Source organism: Carica papaya, chromosome 1 (assembly GCF_054855325.1).
Source record: "Carica papaya isolate Zhongbai chromosome 1, ASM5485532v1, whole genome shotgun sequence".
Lineage (NCBI taxonomy): Eukaryota > Viridiplantae > Streptophyta > Magnoliopsida > Brassicales > Caricaceae > Carica > Carica papaya.
In genome coordinates this window covers 24,089,320-24,114,137 of record NC_142309.1, presented here as the reverse complement: position 1 = coordinate 24,114,137, position 24,818 = coordinate 24,089,320, and the positions used below count along the sequence as shown (strand labels likewise).

The following is a 24,818-nucleotide window of genomic DNA, read 5'->3' as shown; positions in this document are numbered from 1 at the left end:
GCATAAAATATGAAATGATAAAGTTAACGCAGAATTGTAAGTTCGTATAGGAATGTTTTCAAAAATCACATAATGATTTGGATTTGTAATCATTGCACTCACGAAACTTCTTGGCTCTTACCTGGATCTCCCTAATTAACTTTCACCTCAATTTCATTTGACACTGACGCATGTCCTCCTCTCTGTCTCTTTTTCTTTTCTTCCAAACAAAATTATTTTCCCTCAATAAATTGTATTGTGTTTGCGATATATGTGTGCGTGCGTGTGTATGTATATACATACATGTACATAAAAGTGTTTGTGTTCGTGTAAAGAATTTTATAAATTAAAAGTTGTTCATGGCGGGCAGCTAGGTTTAGGCACCACTTTTCTTTTTCCCTAAAGTTCTAACAAAAATCTAATGAATCTTCTGCCTGCATTAGGCGTTTAATTATTTAATGTAATTTATCTTTACTATATGTGCACGTTACATTTATATATATATATATCTCTCTCTCTCTCTATATGTATATATATATATATATATATATATATACACCCACAAACTAAAGATACGAGGCAAAACATGGTTGTGTATGTGCATATTACAATTTAGAATATAGATAAAACTTACATTTAACACTTTTTTTGTTTTCCAAAATTTAAAATATATGTGAACTAAAAAGGAAAATCCAACTCAAAATAATAATAGTTGAAGAAGAAAAAACAGAATTATTAGGCATCATTTCAATATACAGAATTGTCTGTCATTGTGTCCGCTGCAGTACCAAATCAATCGTTGCTACCATGATAGCCAGCCCAGCCACTAATTAGCTTTCTTAATTAATAATTAAGAAATTAAGTAATTAATTAAAATTACAATGATTAAAACGAAGAATTCCTTGCAGCAATAATAAATTAAATTTAGAAAATAACTAAACGTGGAAGAACAGTGCTGCTTACCTAAGCCAGCCTCGATCCATCTGTAGATCCCCACAAGAAGGATTAAAAGTGTGTAAATTATTGATTATGATAAATTTTCACACCCACAAACATAATTATTAAAATTAATAGCCATGATTATCATGAATAGTAATCAAGTTATTGACAAGTACACCAACAATGTTTCCTTTCTATGTACACACACGCTTATATAGCACATATACTACCAAAACAAAGCTTCCCATTTTATGGTTAATACCTTTCTATCTATCTTACTCTAATTCAGTAATCATACAAAACTTATTATAGGATAGTGGTGACTGATATATATTATTTAATTAAATAAAATTAAATACTTAATTAATATGTTTCTGAAATTACAATAAATAAACTAAATTTAATATTAACTTATTACATTTCTAAACAAATAAAATATTATATAACAACTAAATTTTCTTTACTAATAATATAAAATTTATTATTTTATAAATATATTATAAAATAAGAGTTAAGTAATATATAATGTTTAGTTATTATCAGTATATGTAATATTTGGTTATTGTTAGTAATATATAATGTTTGGTTACCGTTAATATTAAACAATATATAACATTTTTTTTTATAAAATTGTAGAAATAAAATTGAACTTAATTTAGCCTTTGGTTTAAAAATGATTATGTGATAACTAGTTTTATTTTTATTTTTTTAATTAAATAACTAAAATGAATTAAAAATCCCCCACTTAATGTTTTTTTTTTTTAAAAAAAAAAAATTAACACACACACACACATATATATATATATATAATTGGGAAAAAGAAACTTTATTCTCTTTGCAGCTTCCGCGAAGGAGAACAAAATACCCAGAAAAATGAATGTAAAAAAGAGGAGGGTAATTTATATATAAATCCTAATGATGTTTAATCAATATATACATGTGTACGGGTGTAAATGGTTTATACAGAAATTAAAGTTCTTTATTATCATGTTGACTATACCATTCAGAGCACAATTGATGTTTATGTAAATTAGCTCGGAGACAATATTGTTAATTTGATGCCATCTATCTAATAATTGCATTGGTGGGTCATAAAAAAAATCATTCAAGATTAAAAATAAAAATAAAAAAATTCAACTTTATAATGAAGAAATTTAAAGAAAATTTTATTTAATAATTACTAATAATCCCACCAAAAACCCTCCTTACTACGCGTATGGATACAATCATATTTAATTTGTTTATTTTTACCCCTAATTTAATTGTAAAGAATATGAATAAAAAATTCAATGCAAATATAAATTTTATTCTTATTTTTTAATATATAAGAAGATAAGTTTATTGTTATAACTACATTATTATATATGTATATATATATATATCACCATTATAGAAGAAGAAGACACGTACACCACAATTACAGGGAGATTTAATTTAAGATTATAAAAAAGAATACAAAGAGATTTAAAAAGAAAATTAATTGCACATATTAATTAGCGTTTTACATGGTTTAACTAATTGTAATTAATCGTCCAGATAATTCAAGTGCCGCTTCCTCTTGAATTCTACATAGCATGTTATTGACACCAGCTGCGATGTCATCTGCTGTGTTGAACTGGCATCCTTCCTCAACCTACATATATATATATATATAAATATACACACACACATAAATATATATAATAACTTAGAAAAAGAATTAATTATATAATAAATTAACCTAAATTAAGTTTTAATAATAGGAAATGGGTTGATATTTACTTTCATTTTTACCTAGTATTGAAAATGATAAATGGGTGAAAGAAAAAAAAAAACAATTCAGTATACATATAACTACATAATATATATATATGTGTGTGTGTGAATGATAGTTTTACATACCTTGATGCTAATTGAATAAAGGACCATTTCGTCGAAAGTAGTTGTGACATTGAGATGAAGAATACTGAGTTTGAGTCTTTGAAACTCTGCCACAATTGTCAAGAGCTGTCTGGGTCGTTTCTTGGACAGGATCTTTACGTTGGCATGGCTCTCTATCATGCTCACTTCGATCTCCGCCGCGTTTTTGGCCGAGACGCACGGCGAGTTGACGGCGGCGCTGCACTCCGTGGCGGCGGTGCAGGTCGAGAACTGAGGGAAAGTGAAGAAATCTGCAAAAGGTACTGCTGGAGAGACGCCGTTACTGGTTCTCTTATGGGCTTCCATGGATTGTAAAAGCTGTTCTAATTCCTTCACAAAGTTAATGGCGCCACCAATTATTGATGCTTGGTCACCCTGTTGGTGGTAAAAATTTACAAGAACAAGGCATGTTAATTATGGTAAAAATATATTTACCTAGGTTAAGAAAAGAAAAAAAAAAGAAAAGAAAAAACATGGCGTATAGAGAAATAGTGAAATACATACTAACCCTTTGAACATAAGAAGGTGGCATCAAAGACCGGAGAACTGCGAGGAACTCGTTCATCTGTTTCCGGCGGTTTCTCTCGACGGCGATGTGAGTCATCCTCTGGTTCTCGATTTCTTCTTTGTTCTTCGTGCTCTTTGTTCTTCTTCTTTTCCGGCGACCTCCCGCCGCCGCAGTTTCCGGCCGTACTCTCGGCTCCATTAAAGAAAACCCACCTGAAACTCCATGAACAGACTGATCGACAGTAGCAGTACAGACTTCAGGGGAAGAGTACAGAGAATGATCCCAGGATTCCTTCCCATCTCGGAAGCTACTGTTTTCATGGAGACCAAGAAGGGGTTTATCTTCTTCTTGAAAAAGATACTGATCATAGCCGCCTCCTTCAGTCAATAATGAGTAGAAATCCTTGCAGGGATTATAATATGAGTAAACAACTGCCTCCAATGCCATTTTTTTCTACCAAATTTCCTCGTCTTAAAAGAAGATTTGAAGGGAAAGATGGGAAGAGAGATCAAAAGGATTTGAAAAGGTAACTAGAAGAAATTATTTTCTGGGAAGAAACCGAAATCAGGGAAAAGGGAAAAGGGAAAAGGAGAGTTTGAGAAAAGAGCCAAAGAGATACATAGCCAAAAGACCAAACAAAGTAGCCTTTTTATCATATACGCCTGTGGAGAAAGTTGATCAGTGAGTCTAATCCTAAAACTTTTTTTAATTAAAAAAAAAAAAAAAGAAGAAAAAATCTACAGCATTTTGCACGTGAGATTGCATGAAAGAGGAACCGGGAAGAAGGAGAATCTGTTTGTCCCTCATTGAGTTTGGGGACAGTAATTATATATATATACACACACACTAATGTGTCTGTGTGTGGGTTTTGTTCAATTATTAGTGAAAAATAGAAAAACCATTAATTTTATATAAATAATAAAATAGTTTTCTGTTCATTAGACAAAATTAGAATAATTGATTAGTTTATTTATTATTGATTATAATTAAATTGTTCTAAGAAATCAAAAGCTAATTTTGTCTTTTCTGAGGAAGATGAAAATGATTTGTCTTATAATAGAAATTAAGAAATTAAATTAAAGGTGCCCAATTAAAATAATATATAGTTTAAGAGAATTTAGTCTTTCATTAAATATTTTTTATATATAAAAATATAATGAATTTATTGAAATTTTATCTCAAGATAGTTATTGAATATTTCTCTCATAAAATTCGCTGAAATCAAACTTAACCTAATAACACAACTTATTTTACTATTACACTAATAATTTAAATTTCATATTTTCGTAAATTAAGTATTACACACTAATTATTATTAGAGTTTAATAAATTTATAAAGTACTAAACTATATATTTTTAATAAAATTTAAATTCTTAACCTTAAAATAAAGTATAAAAGTCTTAACAACTAACTTACATGTTATGTTATGTTATGAGTTTTTAGTTAGATTAATTAATTGAATATCCATTACATAAAATATGTGTATAGTGTTAATGATGTTGTTGGACATTTGGAACTTAAAAAAGAGAAAAATGACGACAGCTGATAGAAACCCAGAGAGATTCTGTTTGTAGATGGAATAAGATTGAAGAATAATATAAAGAGTTAAAAATTTATAAATGCCAAACACAGCTTAGGTAAGTCCAGGAGCCTGTAGTTGAGCAGAGGAATCCATGTGACCACCAAAAGCTCACTCTCTCCGTTAATACGAAAATGGACTTTATAATAAGGCACGAATATTTAATAATTAACTAATATATATTAAATTTATTTATTTTTTTAGTAAAAATACTTAATATCCAATTATATATAATAAATTATCTAAAATTATTAACACGTAAAAAGAATTTTAATCCCAAAATAAATAGTTTTTGTAAATGTATTAGAAGATATTTTAATTTTAATTTACAAAACTAGCTCAAAATTTACAGATTTGTTACAAAATTTCATTCTATTTCGGACAAGAAGGCAAATATTTTTCTTCTAACAGTAAAGATTTTAATAGTAAATTTTTTGTAAACTTGTAGTCATTTTTTTAAACAAAAACATTATACTAATTTTTTTGTGTGTTCTATATATATATATATATATATGAATATATAATATTTTTATACTTGTACTTTGTATATTATGCATATACACAATAACTATCCCGTAGATCAATAAAACATTCCCGTCGTTGTTGGATTATCTTCCGCGAAACATCACATAATATACCGTGAAACCATGTTTTAACTATAAATTATTATTATTTATATATTATCTTCTGCTGTTGGAATTAGTAATTTTTGCGTAGGAATTGTTAGACTGATTTTTATTGTTTTATTATTATTATTATTATTATTATTATATAAATATCATATGACAATTTCTATGAAGACAAAAAAAAAAATAATTAATTAATTCAAATTTTTTAATTTTTTAAAAAATAAGAAAATATATCAATCAAATCAAAAGGCCAGATATGATATTTTTCTTAATTTGGATAGGGAGATAATTGGATTTTTTGCCCCATTAAGAAATAAAGAATTAGCAATTTGGCTACCTAGTTTTTATTTCTCTAATCCAATTTATTTATATTAAACAAGACACATGAATACGTAACTTGTTTAGAATATTATTGTTTTTATATATACATTGTTGAGTTTAATTATAATTAATTACTTAATTTCCCACTTGATATTTATTATTGAATTCTTTTTTTTTATTATTAGAAAAAGTTAACGCTCTGGTCTTAATTGAGGTAGAATAGACAGTGAAATTTAATAATTAATTAATTAATTAATCACTACTTATCGTCCTATACAATTTATGAAGCTATGGATGCAAGATTCATAGTATTTAAATATTATTAAATTAAGTTTTAATTTTTATGAATAAATTATGTTTTTAATTTTATATTAATTTTATTATTTAAATTTAATTTTATAATATGTATATGACTTATAATTAGGTTACTTAGTCAGAAATAATAAATACTTTTTATTGCGTGACAACTTGAGTTCAATTAATTTAGTTGGGGAATTTAATTTTGATAGTAAGTTCAAAATAACCTCTACCGTGTAACAAGAATAATTAGAAATCTATATTATATATATATGTGTGTGTGTATATATATTGATTAAGATAATACTTATTTTATTGTATTAAGTATTAACCGCGTTAGACACCTACATTTTTTGTCAGAATTTGATCAAGGTAAGATGTGAGAATCAGGATTTTAGGCATATATATGTACATGTATGTATGTATGTATGTATGTATGTATATTTAAAGCTTCACCTATATATATATATATATATATGTAGCTTAGGATTTAGGAATTACTTGTAATTAGCATTACAACTCATCACCTAACAAAACACCAAAATAAATTATGTATCTAAAAATAAAAAATCGTGCTTAGTTTTAATTATCATTCTAACTCGCATCGTAGCATGTGGTTTAAGCGCAATGCACGCTACCAAAAATTCTAACCTGCGCATGTGGGCACAATGTACTACTGCCCCTGGCTCTTATTTTAATTAAGTAATTAATTAAAACTATAGCTATCATTTCATAATTAAGTTTATTAAATTGCTAAACCATATTAGACTAATGGGACTTGTTGACTTTTCGAGAAACCGCGGATTTTGAAACCTCAAATTCTGGGAAACCTTTTAATTTTTTGTTCTTGTTCTTACTTGCAATTCAGATTCTTTCAAAAGGGTACTTGTCTTCTATGTTCTGTTCTGTTCTACCAGTTGCCAAAACACGTCATCAAGGTAGACTAGGCCTATAAATTATGAGTTCAACCCGGCCCAATACAATGTCCAAATTAAGCCCAATTTGAGTCCAATGGGCTTAGAATTATGAGGTAATGCCATTTGGACACATGTTAATCCGGGGAAAAAGGGTATGAGGTAAAAACCCATGTTAGTAATTGAATCAGGAAGCTTATTTCAATAAGTTTTTGGTCAGAAGACATCTGGCTTTATTACAGTAAGTTTTTGGTCTTATTACAATAAGACAAAAGTGTAACAACCCAACCCATCTGCTTTTTAGAAGTAGAAAAAGCCAAAACGACGTCGGTTTTGATATGTAAAAGGGAAAAATATAAGCAGGTGAAACGACATCGTTTTAATGCTATTTTGGTGACATAAAAAAAAAATAGGGAAGCCAGAGGCGTGTATGCCTCTGGCCGCCGAAGAAGAAGAGGAAAAAGAGGCATGTAGGCCTTTTCCCTCCACTAAAGAAGGAGTAGGAAGGCTCGCATGGGCTCTCCTCTCTCCGACTATAAAAATAGATAGAAAGCGAGCCCTTGAGAGAGAGAGTGGTGTGACGATAGAGAAAGAGAGAGAGAAGAAATGAGAATCGCAGCTACCATCGACCTGCACGAGGCGGTATGTGACGGTGCACGACTCTCGTGATGAGCCGAGGAGTCTAAGCAGCTGATAATATGCTCGATCAGAAACTAGAGAGAGAATCGTGCAATGGTGTGTATCCGAAGAAGAAGGAGATTCACAATGGTTGACAGCGCGATTTCACATACTCCTGGCTCCTTCCGACGCGATTTCGCCATGTACGCGCTGGATCCGTGTGCGTGAAACGTTTCACAGTGAATTCCAATTGATTCACGGTGGTCTGCAATGGCATGCGATGGTCCAGCAGCGGCGCTCCATAGCGGCACGTTGTGAACTAGGGATACGCATGTGGCAGCGCGTGGCGATTTTGGTGCCTGAAATCGCATGTCTATGGTAAATCTTGATCCGCTTTTATATTTTAATTATTTCAACAAGTATTCGTTATTTAACCTACGTGTTTTTATTTATAAATGAGAAAATTATCTAAACAGTAATCGGAATTCATAAAAGACTGCAAACTCAAATCAATAAGGATTCCAATACTTTTTAATTCAATTGTAAGTAAGGGATTGTGTTAGTCTCATTCAGAGGACCCCATGTTTTTATGGAATCTTGTTTTTCGTTGAAATGACTTGTTTACAAACTTTACAAATTGTTCACGTTTTCCACCACAAATTTTGTGAACTCATCATATTCGCATTTGTACAACTGCATATGATCAAAAAATTACATGATGTTGTGTATAACGTATAATTATGTATTTATACTGTTGCTTGTATATATATGCAGATTTTACGTATGCTAGTTATCGAGTTATAGGCGTGTGTGACACATATATATATAATTGTGGGTTATGCAATGCATGTGTATATGAGTGAACAATTTGTATGTGTCTGTTTTTAAAAAATTTATGTCTTGTGTTAATATACAAGTATATTTATGTTGTATGTGTTGCGTATTTATATACACTTATTTGAGTAGATGATTGTGTGTATAAAGTGTATGTATTGTGCTTGTTGTGTATGCTTATTGGTGTATAATGTATATATGATATATAAAGAGGTGCATGTCTGAGTAGGTCATCTGGTGGTGAACTTGATTAGTAAAAGAATAACATAAGAATCCTTAAAAGATAAAAAATTCGTTTAACTGGTATCACCGAGGGGTTTGTGTGTGTGTAGCCTTTTGGTATATGACTATAGTGAACCCTACCCATGGACACGGCTTCAGCCAGACGTGGCAAAGCGATAAGAACTGAGAACTGTATATTATGTACTGCAAATTGTGAACTGTGAACTGAACTGTAACGTATTCAAGGTGTAGAGGGGATCCTTACTACCCTCGTTGATACCAGCGAAAACGACATAACGTGGTAAAATTATTTTTAATAAAATATAAACTAAGTGGAAGAAATAAGAAGTCATACGTAAAGTTTACGATACTAAAATACTGAATTGATATATATTGAGTTACTTATTGCTTAAATTGTGATATTGAATATCGAATTATGTTATTTATGAAACTGTTTATGTACTAAGTTATAATAATGAAATAAGAAATTCTGAATATTTATTGAATAAACTGATTTAGAATATTTGGTGATTTAGTGTGTGTATGTCTTTGTTGTGGGCATTGCTTCTTTTCCTTATTGAGTCTGTGAAGTTCACCCCAATTCACACCCTCAATGCATATTAGTTCAAGTCAAGAGTAAGTTCAAGGTCAAAAGAAGATTTTGAAGAATCTTTAGTGACAGTAAGAGTTCGTCTTGTAAAGTCAGTTTAATTATATTATAGCGATGTAAGGTAAAAGATCTTATAAGCCTCATTTCTTGTAATTCTGTATGATGATTGAATCTTAAGTTTTCATTTATTACTGCGTAAATTTATCATATTATATGTATAGAGTAGCGCTCACGCTCATTTCTCAATAGAGAAATCGGGTCATTACAAAAAGGGTATGGAGTAATTATTTAAAAATTACAAATTAAATTATTTATTTTGAAGTTTTATTATGGTTTGTGTTTGAAATTAGATATTTTGTTTCGATGGAAGCTCTTGGACCTAGCGCTTAAGCCTTCGTGCAAGCAAGCTCGAGAGCATCAAGCAAAATAGAAGCTTTGCCAAAAGGAAGTGGAGCTGTCATATAAGTTGAAAGGCTATAAGGAATCATTTACTTACCTATAAAAAATATCTCCTTACTTACGACTCTAGAATTTGAAGGTGGATTGGAAGTAGAAAGGGCTTACAATGGCAATGTCTAGTTCTAGACTCAATTATGCTAAAAAACTTCTTCATGGGCAACACTTTTGAGGGGCTATTAGTGGATTTAAAGATTATATGCATTTGAGAATAACTCCTCCTTCCTCAATTGCACAAACTAACACCTTTTTTGGAGAAAGCTGAAAATTGACTCTTTTAAGTGGTACTCATAGGAGACTCTTGATATCTATATTGATTTTCATATATATTATAATTAACTATATTATTTTGTCAAGTTCAAGTGAAGTACTATTCATGGAAATTTTGTCTTCTAAAAAAATATTACACTTAAGAGAGAATGTGGTCGCTTATTATTAGTATCTAAATTTCATTAACATATTTATTAAGACTAATGTTTTTTATACAAATAAAAATATAATATATTTTTTAAAATTAAATATGAATCAAGTTTTTTTGTTGGGTAATTTAAACTAAATTATTTATGTTATAGCAAAAGTTTATTTAATGGGAATTTTATATTCGTAAAAAATCAAATAATTATATTGTATAAGTTTGCGTTTGTAATACCCAGGACCGAAATTTAGTCCAAAATTAATTTTAACATTTTAAATATATAAAAAGTTATTTTTAAATTAATTAATTTTAATTTTTTGTTGAATTTATGAAAAAAAATAAGTTAGTGATGAAATTAAAAATAATTTTGAAAAAAATAGGTGAAAATTTGGGTTCGGGGGGTGTTTTTAAAAGAAAAATCAGAAACTGAGGGTCAGAGTACAAATAAAAAAAAATTTGCCATGTAGGACTGTCCAGTTAGCAACCTTGACTAACCAAAGCACACCATGTGGCAAGACATGCTGACGTTGATGCCACGTGGGTGATCTGCATATCCCGCTATTGAACGGTCCAGGATTGATCCTGCATGCGTGGACGGTCCGGATTTGTTTTTCCTTTAAATATGATCGGACAATCGAGATCAAACGTAATGAACAGTCCAAATTTGGTTCTTTTTGAGGTGCGATTGAACGATAGAGATCAAATGGGATAAACAGTCCAGATTAACGCGAAATTCGTTTAAATATTTCGCATCACACTGAACCCAAACCTAGCTTCTAGCCACCCGCCGGAAAAGAAGAACTAATCACTAGAAAAGGGAGCCGATCGCCGATCGTCGCTACACCGCAACTGTAACGACCTTGGAAATCCAAAAGAAAATATATAATAATTTAAGTGCGGAAGCAAAATAAAAAATTAAGGTTTACATCCCTTACACAATAACTTAAAAGTACTAAACAATATTACAGAATGAATACTCTGAAAGAAACACAAGAAATAAGAAAAGTAATAGAAAATAGAAAGTATCTAGCATCTACTCGCAATCTTATTGTGGATCGGGCTCTGAAATTGGGTCATTTTGATCTGAAATGGTTAAATAAAGGATAAACTACACTAGCCCAGTAACGATATCACACTATATCACTAGCACAGAAGTAAAGGTTGATATAAAATCAAAACAACTAATGGAGTACTAAATTTAGCAAATTCGTTTATCAATCATAAAATCATTTCTCGTTAACTTACCATAGTGGAATTTATGAAAACAATCTATAAAAACAATAATACCATATAGATCATAATTTCATGAACCATCAGCAACATAGAATGTATTATAAATCAATATTTATTAACAATAAACCAAATTATAACCGTTTCTCATTTCATCATCCTACTAGTATCCATGAGGGTTCACAGGGGTGTCCCTGCTATACGTGAACCCTTTCCCTTAACACTCTCATTTACAGGGTCGTCCCCATACCCCGCCCGATATGAGCGCCAAGATATTAAACCTCAATACTCTGTCCGATATGAGGGTGAAGCAGGACGTCCCCATACCCCATCCGGTATGAATGCCAAATTACCAAGTCTCCATACCCCGTCCAGTATGAGACAATGTTTACAGTAGGGTTCCTTATGCATCTGATCCATCCATCATCTCTCAGGATATCTAATAAGACTGTCATTCCATCTGTTTATTTGATCACACCCCTTTCCTGTTTTCTTTTAATCTCCATTACCAAATCAAACATAATCACATAAAAAAATAAACATACATCCAGTAATGCAGTCATGTCTCAAATCTCAGATCAAACAGTAGTCAGATAGGGCAGTAATACATGCATTTAAACTATAAAATAGATAAATCAAATATTATCATGCTTTTAGAGTATAAAATAAATCAACAGAGAACAATGTTCGGTTCGGGCTCCATTAGTAATCCATAATTAGTTATGCACATTTATTTAATTTGTACAAAATACCATATTATTATTTATTTAAACTTCAATTTTATGCTAGGGAATAGGGTGAAAGGTCCTTACTTGATTTGACGCCGAAAAAGCTAAACGGTTTACTGCACCTACGGACGGTCCCTGGGTTCCCTGAATTTTTCTTCAGAAACTGAAACGCGTTTATAATCCCTACAAATATTCCAAATAAATCCAGAATCAGTCCTAGTGCCCACTCAGCCAATTTTAGAAATTCGGCACAACGACTCTGGTGTGCTCCGGAAGGGCAGGCCTTCGGTCAGTCGTTTTCGGCCGAATTCGATCGATTTTACGTTGATTCCTGTGAGTACACACGCTAAAGGACCTCGGTGGACCGAAAAAATACGAAAAATTGAAACTCACCGGCGGCGGGGCTCTCCGATGCGGTGGCTCCTCTGGCTTAAGTTGCAGTTGGGTGTTTCCATTTGGTCAACTTGTAGAGAGGAAAACGGTGATCACAATGGTGGAAAAACTATATGAAATGGGAATCGGAAAGGGCCTCATCGAAGGCAATTTGCGAAATTCCCCGCGGCGGCACCGTCGGGCTTCGTCGATGTTTTCTGACCAATTGGTCGGTTCTTTCATTCCAATTTAGCCATGGTTGGCTTAAAATTGAATTTCGTGCAAAAAATTTTTTTATACCTTTTTTGGATGTCAAATAGGTTCCGGTGCGGCTGCGGGTGGCGACGGTCGGCTCCCCGGCGGCTGGGTTATCTTTTTCGACGATGGATTTTGGCAGCTAGGGTTAGGGTTTGGTGCGGATGAGGGTTATTTATGCCCATCCACTTTTGATCTGGACAGTCCTTCGCATTTGATCTGGACTGTCTGATCGTGATTAAATGGGGAGTGAATCTGGACCGTCCATCGCGATTCACTCTGGGCCATCCATGCGCGCTGGAATGGACCTCAGCCATGTGATCGCGCACACGCGGATCGCCCACGTGGCCTCTCGCATTAGCGCCTCTGCCACTTGGCGCATTCTAATTGGTCAGGGCTGCTGACCGGGAGTCTAACGTGGTAAATTTTTTCTAAATTGCATTTTGACCTCTAGTTTTCGATTTTTCTTTCAAAAATACACTCAGAACCAAATTTTTCACCCCTTTTTCCCAAAATTATTTTCAATTTAACCAACCATTAATTTTACTCCATTTTTTCATTGAATTAAAATAAAATAAAATATAATAAATAAAATTAAATAAAAAAAATTTTATTTATTAATAAAAAATAAAAAAAAAGGTTTTGATGGGTTTTACAACTCTTCCCCCCTCCCCTAAAAAGAAATTTGGTCCCTCAAATTTGTCTCTCACTCTCAATTGAACAGGTTGGGATACTGGACTCTTAAATCTGGTTCTAACTCTCATGTAGCATCCCTCGGTGTCTGGTTTTGCAATATGACCTTTACAAAGAAAATTTCTTGGTTACGGAGTAATATGCTCTTTCGATCCACAATTCCGACCAGTACTTTCTTATAAGATAAAATCCTCCTAGAATGGAAGAGGCTTGTGGAACAAGACATGAGAGGGGTTCGGGTTGTGCTTGCGTAGCATGGACACATGAAACACATTGTGGACCTTAAAAAGTTCTAGAGACAGTGCTAGTCTGTAGGAGGTACCAATTCTGTCTAAGACTTCAGATGATTCAATAAATTGGGGGTTCAGTTTCTCTCTCCTGGTGAACCTACCAATTCCCTTGAAATGAGTGACCTTGAGGAACACCCAATTGCCTCTCTTAAATTTTAAATCTCTCCTCCGGGTGTCCGCATAACTCTTTTATCTTCTTTGAGCCGTCCGAATGTTCTTCCTAATCTTAACTATATTGGATGTAGTCTTCTCTACCAGATTTGGGCTGAACAACTTTCTATCGGCCACTTCTTCTCAACAAATCGGCGACCTGCATGAACGCCCATATAATGTCTCATAGGGAGTCATGTCAATACTCGTTTGGTAGCTGTTGTTGTAGGTGAACTCTATCAGGGGTAGATAGTAATCCTAACGGCCCCTAGAATTAAGGACACAACCTCGGAGCATATCCTCAAGTGTACGAATTGTCATTTTTGACTGTCCATCGATCTGAGGGTAGAATGTAGTACTGAGGAACAATTTCGTTCTCATGGCTTGCTGAAAGCTATTCTAAAACCAAGAAGTGAACCTGGGGTCCCTGTCGGACACTACTGTCACTGGTACTCCATGCAATTTGACTATTTTTCGAATATATATTCTTGTTAACTTGTCTAAGGGATCGATAATCTGATAGCCAATAAGTGGGAAGACTTGCTAAGCCGGTCAACAATTGTCCAGATGGCATCATGTCCTGAGTGTGCCTTAGGTAATCCTATCACGAAGTCTATAGTGATATGTTCCCACTTCCATTCTGGGATCGGTAATGGATGAAGTAGCCCGCCTGGGCGTTGATGCTCTGCATTGACCTGTTGACATACCAAACACTTAAAAATAAAGTCAGTTATATCTCCTTTCATCCTATTCCACCAAAATCGAGGTCGTATACTTTGGTACATTTTAGTACTTCTGGAATACATGGCAAACTTTAAGCCTTGAGCCTCTGCCATGATGTCCCTCTTTAACTCACTATCACCTGGAACACACACCCTGTTCTGGAATCTGAGCAACCCATCGGCGGAGGCTCGGAATTCTGAGATAACTCCTTATTCTGCATCCTTCTTGAGGGCTACTAGGGTGGAATCAGCGGACTGAACTTCCCTTATTCTCTGGATTAACTTAGGCTGAACAGTCAGGTGACTTAAACATGTGACTCTCCTCAAGTTCTAAAGTCGTACCTGTTGTGTGTCCCCAATTTGCCTGCATTCCAAAACCATTAAATGGGCTAATGTACCTACACTTTTTCTACTGAGTGCATCGACTACCATGTTACCCTCACCCGGGTGAAATAAGATGTCGCAATCGTAGTTTTTAAGAAATTCTATCATCCATATCTCAGGATATCTAGTAAGGCTGCCATTCCATCTGTTTATTTGATCACACATCTTTTCTGTTTTCCTTTAATCTTCATTACCAAATCAAACATAATCACATAAACAAATAAACATGCATCCGGTAATGCAGTCATGTCTGAAATCCAAGATCAAACAGTAATAAGGTAAGGCAGTAGTACATGCATTTAAACCATAAAATAGATAAATAAGATATTATCATGCTTTTAGACTGTAAAATAAATCAATAGAGAACAATATCCGGTTCGGGCTCCATTAGCAATCCATAATTAGTTTATGCACATTTATTTAATTTATACAAAATGTCGTATTATTATTTATTTAAACTTTAATTCTATGATAGGAAATAGGGTGAGGGGTCCTTACTCGATTTGATGCCAAAAAAGCTAAATGATTTACTGCGCCTACGGGAGGTCCCTAGGTTCCCTGAATTTTTTTTCGGAACTGAAATGCGCTTATAGTACCTACAAATGTTCTAAATAAATCCAAAATCAATCTCAGGGCCCACTCAGCCAATTTCAGAAATCTAGCACGGCGGCTCTGGCGTGCTCCGACAATGGCGCAGCTACCCGTGGCGGTGGTCCGCCTCAGGTCGACCAATTTTACATCGATTCCTACGAGTACACACGTTAAAGGGCCTCGGTAGGCTAAAAAAATACAAAAAACTGAAACTTACCAGCGATGGGGCTCTCTAGTGCGGTAGCTCCTCCATCTCACGTTACAGTTGGGTGTTTCGCTTTGGTCAACCTGTAGAGAAGAAAATGGTGATCACAACGGTGGATAAATTACACGAAGCGGGAATGGGGAAGGGCATCATCGGAGGCAATTTACGAAATTCCATGTGGCGGTACCGCAGGGCTTCGTCGGTATTTTTCGGCCAATTGGCCAGTTCTTTCACTCTGATTTGGTCATGGGTGGTCTTAAAATTGAATTTCGTGCAAAAGGAGAATTTTTTACCTTTTTTGACAGTCAGAAAGGGTTCTGGTGTGGCGGCGGGTGGCGGCGGTCGACTCCCCAGCGACTTGGTGTTCTTCTCCAGCGAGGGGTTCTGGTGGCTAGGGTTAGGGTTTGATGCGGATGGAGATTATTTATGCTCATCTACTTTTGATCTAGGCCGTCCATCGTGTTTGATCTGGACCGTTCGATTGCGATTAAATAGAGAGTAAATCTGGACCGTTCATCGTTATCCAATCTAGACAGTCCATCGTGATTCACTCTGGGTCGTCCGTGTGCGCGGGAACAGATCTCAGCCGTTCGATCGCGCGCACGCGGATCATCCATGTGGCTTCCCCTGCGTGGCCTCCCGCGTCAGCGCCTCTGCCACTTGGCTCGTCCTGGTTGGTCGGGGCTGCTGACCGGGCGCGAACGTAGAAAATTTTTTTTAAATTATATTTTGACCCCTGATTTCTGATTTTTCTTTCAAAAATACCTCAAGAACCCAATTTTTCACCCATTTTTTTCAAAATTATTTTCAATTTAATACTCTATCAATTTTACTCCATTTTTTTATTAAATTAAAATAAAATATAATAAATTAAATTAAATAAATAAATAAAAAAATTATATTTGTTAATAAAAATAAAAAAAAAAAGTTTTGGTGGGTGTTACAGCAGCCACCTCTGACCGCCAAAAAGGGTAAAAATTCTCATACCCACTCAAAATTTGATTACGAGCACCTTTGTGGCCATGTAGGAGCAAAACAAACGGCATACGAGCTGAAAACCGCGAGCAGAGCCTGGTGGTGCTGCAACGAGCAAAACCCGAAACCTCCTCCAATGAGCCCCTTCCCCTTTCCTGTTTCGTGCGCTTTTTTTACTATCATGTTCATCGTTCTATTTTTTATAGGTTGACCGAAGAAAAAATCTCAGTTGAGAAGGTGAGCCGACGAAGCCGCCGCACATGGAAAAGCCCACCATCGGTAGGTTTTGTATAGAGGCAGCCATAACCAGGCAAAATCGACCGAAAATGACCAGGCCGAGGCAAACCACCGCCACGGGTGGTGGTGTCGTTGCTGGAGCACCTGCAGTGCTGCCGTGCCGGAACTCCAAATTTGGCCATAAAGAATTTTTAACCCTGATTTTTTATTTTTTAGGGTATTTTAGGTACATGAAAAGTGTTTTAATCTCTGTAGAAAAATTCAAAAAATTCAGATACCGATAGCAAGTGCAGTAGAAAGTTCAATATTTTGGACACTAATTCGTGTAAAGATCACTCATCATTTTCTCCGTTACGGCAAATTGAGACTTAATAATTAATAATTGTGTATTTTTATGAGAAATTAGATAACCTTAAAAATAATTATAGGTCATTAGTGGAGCTGGAACCGGTTAGTTCACAATCATTTTGATTTCTAATTTATTTTTCTATATTGCATATATTTGTTTACTATTATACTGTACGTAACTCAATTGATGGTTTTTAGGGTCTTTTTGATTATTTTGTTATTTATTTTCCCTACATTGCGTGTTAGTATCCTTGTCATTGGTTTTTTAGTAGTGTAAAACTATATTGTTGTTTAAGTGGACAGTGGGTATAAAATGAGATATGGTTATTGCATGATTTATTTTTATGCTGATAGAAATCTATATAGGAAAGAATTATTGGGTACCCGAAAAAAGTTAGATGGGTCTGGTACATAGGGAACCCTACCGTGAATGTTACTTCAGTCGAACGGGACTGGGAAGTCCCCTAGTAGGAAGATTTGGGAGATATGGTTCACCCTCATATCGGACGGGGTATCGAAGTGGTAACATATTTGGCGCCAATACTGGAAGGGTAATGGGGACGACCGGTTAACTGTTTAATTGGATATTGGGTTCACGAGAAGGAGGACATCCCTATGGACCCCAAAGGATATTGGTAAGCAGGTAAAAATGTAAAATGATCGTTTTTTGTTATCTTCTATGTGATAAATAATAGTGCATAAATATGAGTTTTCATAAGTTATTATTGGAATAGACTTGTTACTTAAATATGAAATAAATGGCTTTCTTTATAGTAAATGAATTTATAATAAATTAAGGACTTTATTGGTTGTTTTTCTAATTTTTACCAATTTTTAATTTTTCGTATATGTAATTAGTGTGATATTTTTACTGGCCTAATGTAGTTCATCCCTTCATTAACTATTTCAGAGTAAGAGGATCAAGATTTAGATCCCAATCAATAAGAGAGTTGCGAATAGTTCACCAGTCAAACTCCCTTCAAAAGCTAGTAAATGTCGTCTTAGAATGCTTAGTGATTTGCTTTTTGTTTATTTTTTTTATTTCAATTTGCTCTTTTAGAAGAAACATTTCCTTAACCCTATTGGACATCTAAATTATTGTGTAAGGAATGTAAACCCTAACTCTATTATTTCGCTTCCGCATTTAATTTATAACTTTATTTATATTTAAGTTCTGCGCCTTTACAACGTTACCTTATAGAAGATGACAAAAGGCATAGATTAGAGGAAGACTTATACAGGAGAACAAACGTGTCAACTTTCATAAAGGCATGGGTTCAATATAGCCGCTACTCGCAAGATCACCAGTCACAAAAACCACATATTATGAAATTCAGTGAGCCTAAAATCCCCCATCTCACTCCACAAGATCAACATGCAAGTTTAAAATCATGAATATAAAACACCATATATACATATATATATAATTAATTCAAAGATATCCAAATATGCGATATTTTAAACATTTGTCCCATCCTATTTTTTTGATAAGATAACAAATGTATTAATTAATTACATTATATACATATACTAATAGTAATATTATATAATTAAATTTTAATTGATGACACACGTATGAATATAACTTTCAAGAAGTACATTCATCAATTAAAATAATATATTGATATCAATCATAACGTAATATAAACAACGTTAATTGATGGCAGATATTGTGAGATAATTTAATTCAAGCCCACAATCTCTTATAAAATATATATATATGTAATACCCAGCTGGTGCACCAACTGGGTACAAAAGAAACAAAATATATAAAATATATATTAATTAATTAAAAAAAAGAAGAATGTAGAGAGAAGGAGAACAAAGAAAGCGACAAAAAAATGTATGTATATATATAATGAAATAGCATAAGAGAAAAAAAAAGAGAAAGCGAGATGTGTTCAAGTAGGTGAGAGAGGAGACCGAGCTTAGTGAGGATCGAGGTCGAGAGAGCGGAGCGAGGGGAGGAGCCTAAGCCGCATGAGGAGGAGGAGTGAGCGGCACTAGCGAAGGTGGGACGCGACAGAAGGGGAGACATCGCGGGAAGAAGAGGAATAAGAGAAGGAAAAAAAAGAAGTAGTAGAAGAAGAAGAAAGGAAAATCAAAAAGGGGAAAAGAAGAAGAAGGAGAAGAAGACAGAGAAGAATCATGGTCGGGTAGAGAGAGAAAGAGAAGAGAGAGAGAGAGAGACAAGAAAAGGAAGAAGAAAAGAAAAGAAAAAGAGAAGGAAAAAAAAAAGAAAAAAAGAAAAAAAAAGAGAATGAAAAGAAAAGGAAAAAAAGAAAACAAATTAAATTAAATTAAGGAAGAAAAATGGAAGGGTGACGACCAAATACGATGTTGGTTTGCCACATGCGACAATGCGCGTTGATTTGATCATCAGCACTTTCCATTTTCAGTAACACGCATATGATAACAGGTGGTGACGTTAGCGACCGAGACTTCATGTTCCAAGGTAAAATTTGTTCCTCATTTCGCGTAATATAGTTTCAAAATTATTCATAATTTAATTTATGTGTTTTCTATTATAAACGAAAAAAATTATTCGATGGTATTCGGATTTCCGAGAGGACTGTAGATCGAGATAGAAAGGATTCTCAAAGCTTTCCTGATCACACCATAGGTAAGAATTATGTGTATTATTTATAGAGACATAAATTATATATTTATATAAATGTGTATATGTATAGTGCATTGTGTGCGAATGTTTAAATGTATGTGCAGTATAATAAAAATATAATTAGTATGTTTAATTTGTATTTGTTTGTGTTTATGTAGCGTATATAGATATATATGTTGTTATGTATGTACGTGTATATATATAAGAATATACGATGAATGTGATATGAATTGATAAGAATATAATTGATAAGAATAGAATTAATAAGAACAAATAGGTGAATAAATATGTATATGATATGTTGTGTGTGATTGTGTGTACGTATTTAAGTATAAATGTGTGCGTATTGTAGAAATTGTGTGTGTTTGTGTGAATATAAATATGTATTCTGTTTGAGACATGTAATGAAGATACATATCTGCATTGTAATATATGTGTGTGTATTAAAATGTGTGTACATATGTTATGCATGTGAAATGTATAACCAGTGTGTGTACGTATGAAATTTGGATGCACTGCACTCGCTATGTGATCTAGTCCATATGTACGGTGTACTGTACTTGTTGTGTGATCTGGTACAGTTGCGCTAGAAATCTGAATATTCTATACTTGCTGTGTGATCTTGTACATGACGACTTAGAAAGTGGTTTGAAATGTATGTTTCTGATGTGTGTGATGATATTGTGTATTTTATGTGTGTGTTTGTGTTTAATTATACTAAAAATTAAGATCTTAGGTAAGAAATGAGTAAATTAGAAATGAGAGACATTTGGAAAGAGTGTAGAGTGTAAGGACTCTGAATACCTACTTGTTTAGTCTGAATCGAGGAGGGGAGGGTGCGTGTGTGGCTGAAGTTCAGCGGGTATGGTGAACCTGCACATGGATAGAGTTTGAAATATAGTTCAGACGTGGATAAGTATTTATGAGTGTGGGTCACCTAGCAAACGTACCTGTTGTGGCCATTGTGAAATTTATGTGTGTGTGCTATCCATGCGATGAGATGATCCATTTCGCCTCTCCTCGATGACAATATAAACGGTATCACAAGACTAAACTTTAGATGTGATATTCTGAGTGTATTATGATATTTCGAGTATGAGTGTGATTTGAAAGGAGAATAAGAATAAGGTTATAAGAGTGAGGATTAAAATATGTTTCGTGTGATGATTTATTTTGTTGTGTTTTTTGATTGAGATGTTTTATTTGATATTTTCTTGATTATAAATATTATTTTATTTTAGATATGACATGAATGTATGTACATAAGTCTCCGTTATAAAATCTTTTTTCTTACTGAGCTCGTGAAGCTCACCCCAATTCACCCCCATTCAGGTTAGAGGAGATAAGAAACAAATTCAACATCAATAAAATATGGTGAAGAAAAACCTTAGTTAATTTCTATTTTAGATTTGTAAATTAATTTAGATGCCTTAATTATTTGTAAATGAATAATTATTCTTTCACAAAGTGTAATACCCATAAAAATTTGTTCTAATTAAATAATTAATAAATATAATTTTTGTTTATTTTATTTTATTTTATTGTATTTTATTTGATTTAATTTGGGATAAAAATGAAGTAAAAATTGAATGATGATGAAATTAGAAACAATTTTGAAAAAAATAGGTAAAAATTTGGGTTCTTGGGATATTTTTGAAAGAAAAATCAGAAATCAGTAGTTAAAGTACAATTTGGAGAAGTTCTGGCACGTGGGACGCCTGGTCAGCAGTCTCGACGAACCAGGACACACCACGTGGACACAGGGCGTTGACGCAGTGCCATGCAGGAAGTCACGTGGGCGATCTGTGTGCCCGCGATCGAACTCCTAAACACAATTGAACTGCCAGATTCAAACGCGATCGAACAGCCCAGAGTGAATCGCGATGGATGGTCCAGATTGGATCGCGATAAACGACCCAAATTCATTTCCTATCTAATCGCGATCGGACAGTCTAGATCAAAAGCGGACGGATATAAATAACTCTCATCCGCACCAAACCCTAACCCTAGCTGCCAGACCCCCTCGCCGGAGAAGATGACCCAGCCACCGGGGAGCCGACCGCTACCACCCGCCGCCGCACCGAAACCATTTTTGACTGCCAAAAAAGTTAAAAACTTTCTCTTTGTACGAAATTCAATTTTAAGCTCACCCATAGCCAAATCGGAGCAAAAAGACCTGCCAATTAGTCGAAAAATACCGGCGAATCCCGTTGACACCGTCGCAGGAAATTTCACAAAACGCCTCTGATGAGGCCCTTTTTGATTCCTATTCGGTGTAATTTTTCTGCCGTTGTGATCATCGTATCTTTCTCTGCAGGTTGACCAGAGTAAAACACCCAACCGCAATATGAGCCGGAGGAGCCGCTGCACCGGAGGAGCCGCTGCTAGTGAGTTTCAGTTTTTTGTATTTTTTCGGCAAACCAATGCCTTTTAACGTGTTTTCTCGCAGGGATCGATGCATAATCGGCTGAATTCAGTGGAAAATAGTTGACTCGAGGCGGACTGCCGCTGTGGGCGGTGGTGCCGTCGTTGAAGCACGGCGGAGCCACCGTGCCGAAATTTTAAAATTGGTAGAGTGGTCCTGGGACTTATTTTGGGTTTGTTTGGAATATTTGTAGGTACTATTAGTGCGTTTCAATTCCCAAAGAAATATTCAGGGAACCTAGGGACCGCTTGTAGGCGTTCTAAACAGTTTAGCTTTTTGGGTGTCAAATCGAGTAAGGATCCCTCACCCTATTCTCTATCAAAGAATTAAAGTCTAAATCAATAATAATATGGTATTTGTGCAAATTAAATAAATGTGCATAATTAATTACGGATTGTTAATGGAGTCCAAACCGAAAATTGTTCTTTATTGATTTATGTAAATTTATTTTATAGTCTAAAAGCATGATGATATCTGGTTTATCACTTTTATGATTTGAATGCATGAATTGCTGCCTTTCGTGACTATTGTTTGATTGAAAAATTGAAATATGATTGCATTCCCCAATGCATGTTTGTTTATTTATGCGATCATGATTAATTTAGAAAATAGAGACTAAAGAAAAATGAGAAAGTTGTGTGGTTAAATAATCATATGGAACGGCAACCTTATTAGATATTCTGAGAGATGGTGGACGGATCAGGTACATAGGAAACCTTGTCGTGAACGTTGTTTCATACCGGATGGAGTATGGAGATTTAGTAATTTGGCGCTCATACCGGACGGGTATGGGGACGACCCGCTTCACCCTCATACTGGACGGGGATATTAAGGTTTAATAATTTAATGCTCATACCAGACGGGGTATGGGGACGGCCTGTAATTGAGATTGTTAAAGGAAAGGGGTCACGTGTAGCTGGGACATCCCTATGAACCCCTATGGATACTAGTAGACTGGTGAAAGGTGACAATTATTGTTTGGTTATTTGACAATGTGTATAGATTTATGATATGTGCTATATTGCTGATCTTACATGAAATTATGATCCGTATGATATTATTGTTTGCATAGCTTGTTTTCATAAATTTCACTATGGTAAGTGAACGGTAAATAATTTTATGATTGATAAATGGATTTGCTAAATTTAGCGTTCAATTAGTTGTTTTTATTTTTATATCCACCTTTATTTATGTGTCAGTGATATACTGTGATATCTTTACTGAACTAGTGTAACTCATTTCTTATTTAACTATTTCAAATCAAGATGACCAGGTTCCAGAGTCTGATCCGCAAGAAGATTGCGAGTAGATATTAGATATTTTTTCGTTTTCCGTTTATTTCCTTATTTCTTATATTTCTTTCAAATGGTGAATTTCATAATACTGTTTAGTACTTTTAAATTATTGTGTAAGAAATGTAAAGTTTAACCCTTTTATTTCGCTTCCGTACTTAGGTTATTATCTATTTCCTTTAAATTTCCGGGGTTGTTACACAAGGGATGTATATTAAAGTGTAGTTCCGCTGTATATTTAATATTTATCTATTTTACTAGTTAGAAATATTGTGCTAACGTTCGTAACACCGACAATAGGTCTCGGGCTGTTATAATATATTTATCATTAAAATATCTATAGTTATTTATATTATTTTTCTCTTGTTATATGTTAAATAATATAATAAACAATAAAATGTAATCTATTTATTATCATTTTAATAGAGTTTTGAAATTATTTATTTTCTATTAATAAATATTTTTTTTAACATTGTTTTAAGGTTAATGAATATATTGCTTATTTCATGCTCTTAAAATTCATTTTAAAATTAAAAAGTAGATATTACATTTCCTAAATTTTTGAAAACCTTCTTTTTTTCTATAATCAATTTACTTAATTACTTCTTTAATATTTTTAAATTAACAATATATATATATATATAAATACTAAAATAATTACAATAAATTTACTATTATTACAAAATGTAATTTATTTTTTGGTTGAATTAATTATAATCTATATGAATATAAAAATTGCTATCAAATATTATAATTAAATTTAATATTGCTCTAATTGTGACAATAATATTCTCGACATAATTATTGGCAAATGCAAACTTACAAAACACTCAAAAATTAATTTGTGTTAGTAGTTTAAGTCCAAAACCGGCAAAAACACAATTAAAATGAAAGATGTGATGGAAATTGGGGCCCATCGATAAAGGTGTTGTGCTTCGTCGGATTCGATGAGACAATTGACAAGTGGCCATCTGATAGCTTCCACGTGGTCCTCGGCTTTGTCGGACCGTCGCAGCATAACGAAACCGTGGGCCAATGAAAACCAGGGGCTCCAAAGGTTGTCTGGTTGATAAAAAAACA

General features: G+C 33.7%; 1 protein-coding gene and 1 long non-coding RNA gene across 3 annotated transcripts; one reads left to right on the top strand and one right to left on the bottom strand.

Moving 5' to 3' along the window:
* Window positions 1-2,325: 2,325 nt before the first annotated feature.
* Window positions 2,326-4,119, bottom strand: LOC110816729 (transcription factor bHLH94-like). The gene is made up of 3 exons (XM_022045044.2): window positions 3,326-4,119; window positions 2,800-3,192; window positions 2,326-2,551 (listed from the first exon to the last, which is right to left on the bottom strand). Exons 1-3 carry the CDS (start codon window positions 3,770-3,772, stop codon window positions 2,429-2,431), a joined length of 963 nt encoding a protein of 320 aa, XP_021900736.1. The 5' UTR covers window positions 3,773-4,119; the 3' UTR covers window positions 2,326-2,428.
* Window positions 4,120-19,146: 15,027 nt separating this feature from the next.
* LOC148270462 (uncharacterized) lies at window positions 19,147-23,882 on the top strand. 2 transcript variants are annotated; one of them, XR_015821065.1, is made up of 2 exons: window positions 19,147-20,024; window positions 23,712-23,882. It is a non-coding gene; the product is annotated as an uncharacterized LOC148270462 (long non-coding RNA). The 2 variants fall into 2 exon arrangements; XR_015821063.1 differs by having other exon boundaries at window positions 21,354-23,882.
* The last annotated feature ends 936 nt before the right edge of the window (window positions 23,883-24,818 follow it).